The sequence below is a fragment of the Octopus bimaculoides genome, chromosome 2 (genome assembly GCF_001194135.2).
Source record: "Octopus bimaculoides isolate UCB-OBI-ISO-001 chromosome 2, ASM119413v2, whole genome shotgun sequence".
NCBI classification, from domain to species: domain Eukaryota; kingdom Metazoa; phylum Mollusca; class Cephalopoda; order Octopoda; family Octopodidae; genus Octopus; species Octopus bimaculoides.
This window is the reverse complement of record NC_068982.1, coordinates 80,280,385-80,282,089: the sequence shown is the minus strand read 5'-3', so window position 1 is coordinate 80,282,089 and position 1,705 is coordinate 80,280,385. Positions and strand designations below refer to the sequence as shown.

The window sequence follows — 1,705 nt, the reverse complement described above, 5'->3', positions numbered from 1 at the left end:
TATATATATACAGAGAGAGAGAGATACACACACACACACACATATATATATATATATATATATATATACATATATATGTGTATGTATGTATGTATGCATATGTGTATATATGTACGTATGTATGTATATATATGCATGCAATATATGTGAGTAACTTCAAGAATTTGTAGTTTGGAGTTTCACGTTGCCGATTATTCAGAATATTGAAATTGGGAAGCAGCGTGACAATATATGAGTAAAATAATTCGCAATCACAACTTAATACTATTAGATAACGATGCAAGATTTGTTGGTCAGAAGCTGTTAAAAAAGCGAGACGTCTTTAATATATGAATAGATCGCTAATTGTAAAATCATATCGACAGTACAAAAAGTGTATGTGCGAGTATATATATATATATATATATATATATATATATATATATATATATATATATATATATATATGTACACGTACACACATACATATACATATACTTATCCTCATTGAGGAAACCCAATGAGGATAAGTGAATCATTGAATGAACAATTCATAAGTGTCTTTACCCCACCCCTACGGCACATGCAAGTTAGCAGACCTGTAGAATTATTTATCACTATAAAAGCTGAACGGAAAGCAGTCACAATTGAATACACCAACATTGAAGAAGAGGATGTAATACTGGCAATAGATGATGTAGATGCAAACGCAGCTGCCGGCCCTGATAGATTCCCAGCAATCCTTCTCAAGTCATGTAAACGGGTCCTTGCAAAACCATTGCAGCTACTTTTACAGAGCTTCCTCGCAAATGGTAAACTCCCGGTCAAACTAATGGAGGGAATAATATGCCCTATCCATAAAGGAGAAAGTAGATGCTAAAAACTATAGTCTTATCTCTCTGACTTCACACATCAGCAAAGTCATGGAACGATTAGTCATAAGGAAACTAATTACATTCCTTGAAGAGAATGACTTGCTGACTGACACCCAAAAGACATTATGACATTGCAGCATTGCGACCGGGTGCTAAAGTAGCTGCTCAAAAGCTCAAATGTGGGCGTGATATACCTCGTCTTTGCAAAAGCTTTTGATAAAGTCGACCATGGTATGATTTGTCACAAGCTGCGTAATCTTGGCATAGTTGGAAAACTTGGAGAATGACTACATGACTCTAAAAGATAGAAGTCAGGTTGTGGTAGTCAACAGGGCCACCTCCGAGGCACAAATAATGAGTATTGTTCTACAGGGCACTGTCCTGGGGTGGCTGCTATTCATGGTGGCCCTCTCTGACATGCCGTCAGCTACTCAAGTAGCCATCTTTGCTAGCTATGCAGATGATACAAGTCTCTCAGACGATACAGAACCCTGGAAACGTTGTGCATCTACAATGTGAGTTGAATGCAATATACAGGTGGGCTGAGTAAAATAGCATGCAGTTTAATGTTGGAAAATTGCAAGCCTTGTGCTGTCAACACAGAAAGCTCAATGAAAAGCAGATAGGATACACTGGCACAGGAGGGATTGCAATCCCTGAATCAAAATCAGTGCCTGACTTGTGCATCGACAAGAGTAATGATGCATCTTTCCATGTGTACATTACCAGGTTGGCAATAAAATGCAGACGCTTGGCCGGATGGACCCTTCTAACTTTCAAAACTAGAGAAAAGGAAGGCATGATGGTCCCCTGAAGGACTTTCGTTTTCAGCTGTCTGGATTACTACTCCC

At 38.2% G+C, this 1,705-nt stretch overlaps 1 protein-coding gene across 1 annotated transcript; it reads left to right on the top strand.

The window, feature by feature from the left end:
* The first annotated feature begins 499 nt into the window (after window positions 1-499).
* LOC106872446 (uncharacterized) lies at window positions 500-859 on the top strand. Its single transcript, XM_014919449.1, has one exon. It carries the CDS (start codon window positions 500-502, stop codon window positions 857-859), a length of 360 nt encoding a protein of 119 aa, XP_014774935.1.
* Window positions 860-1,705: the final 846 nt, after the last annotated feature.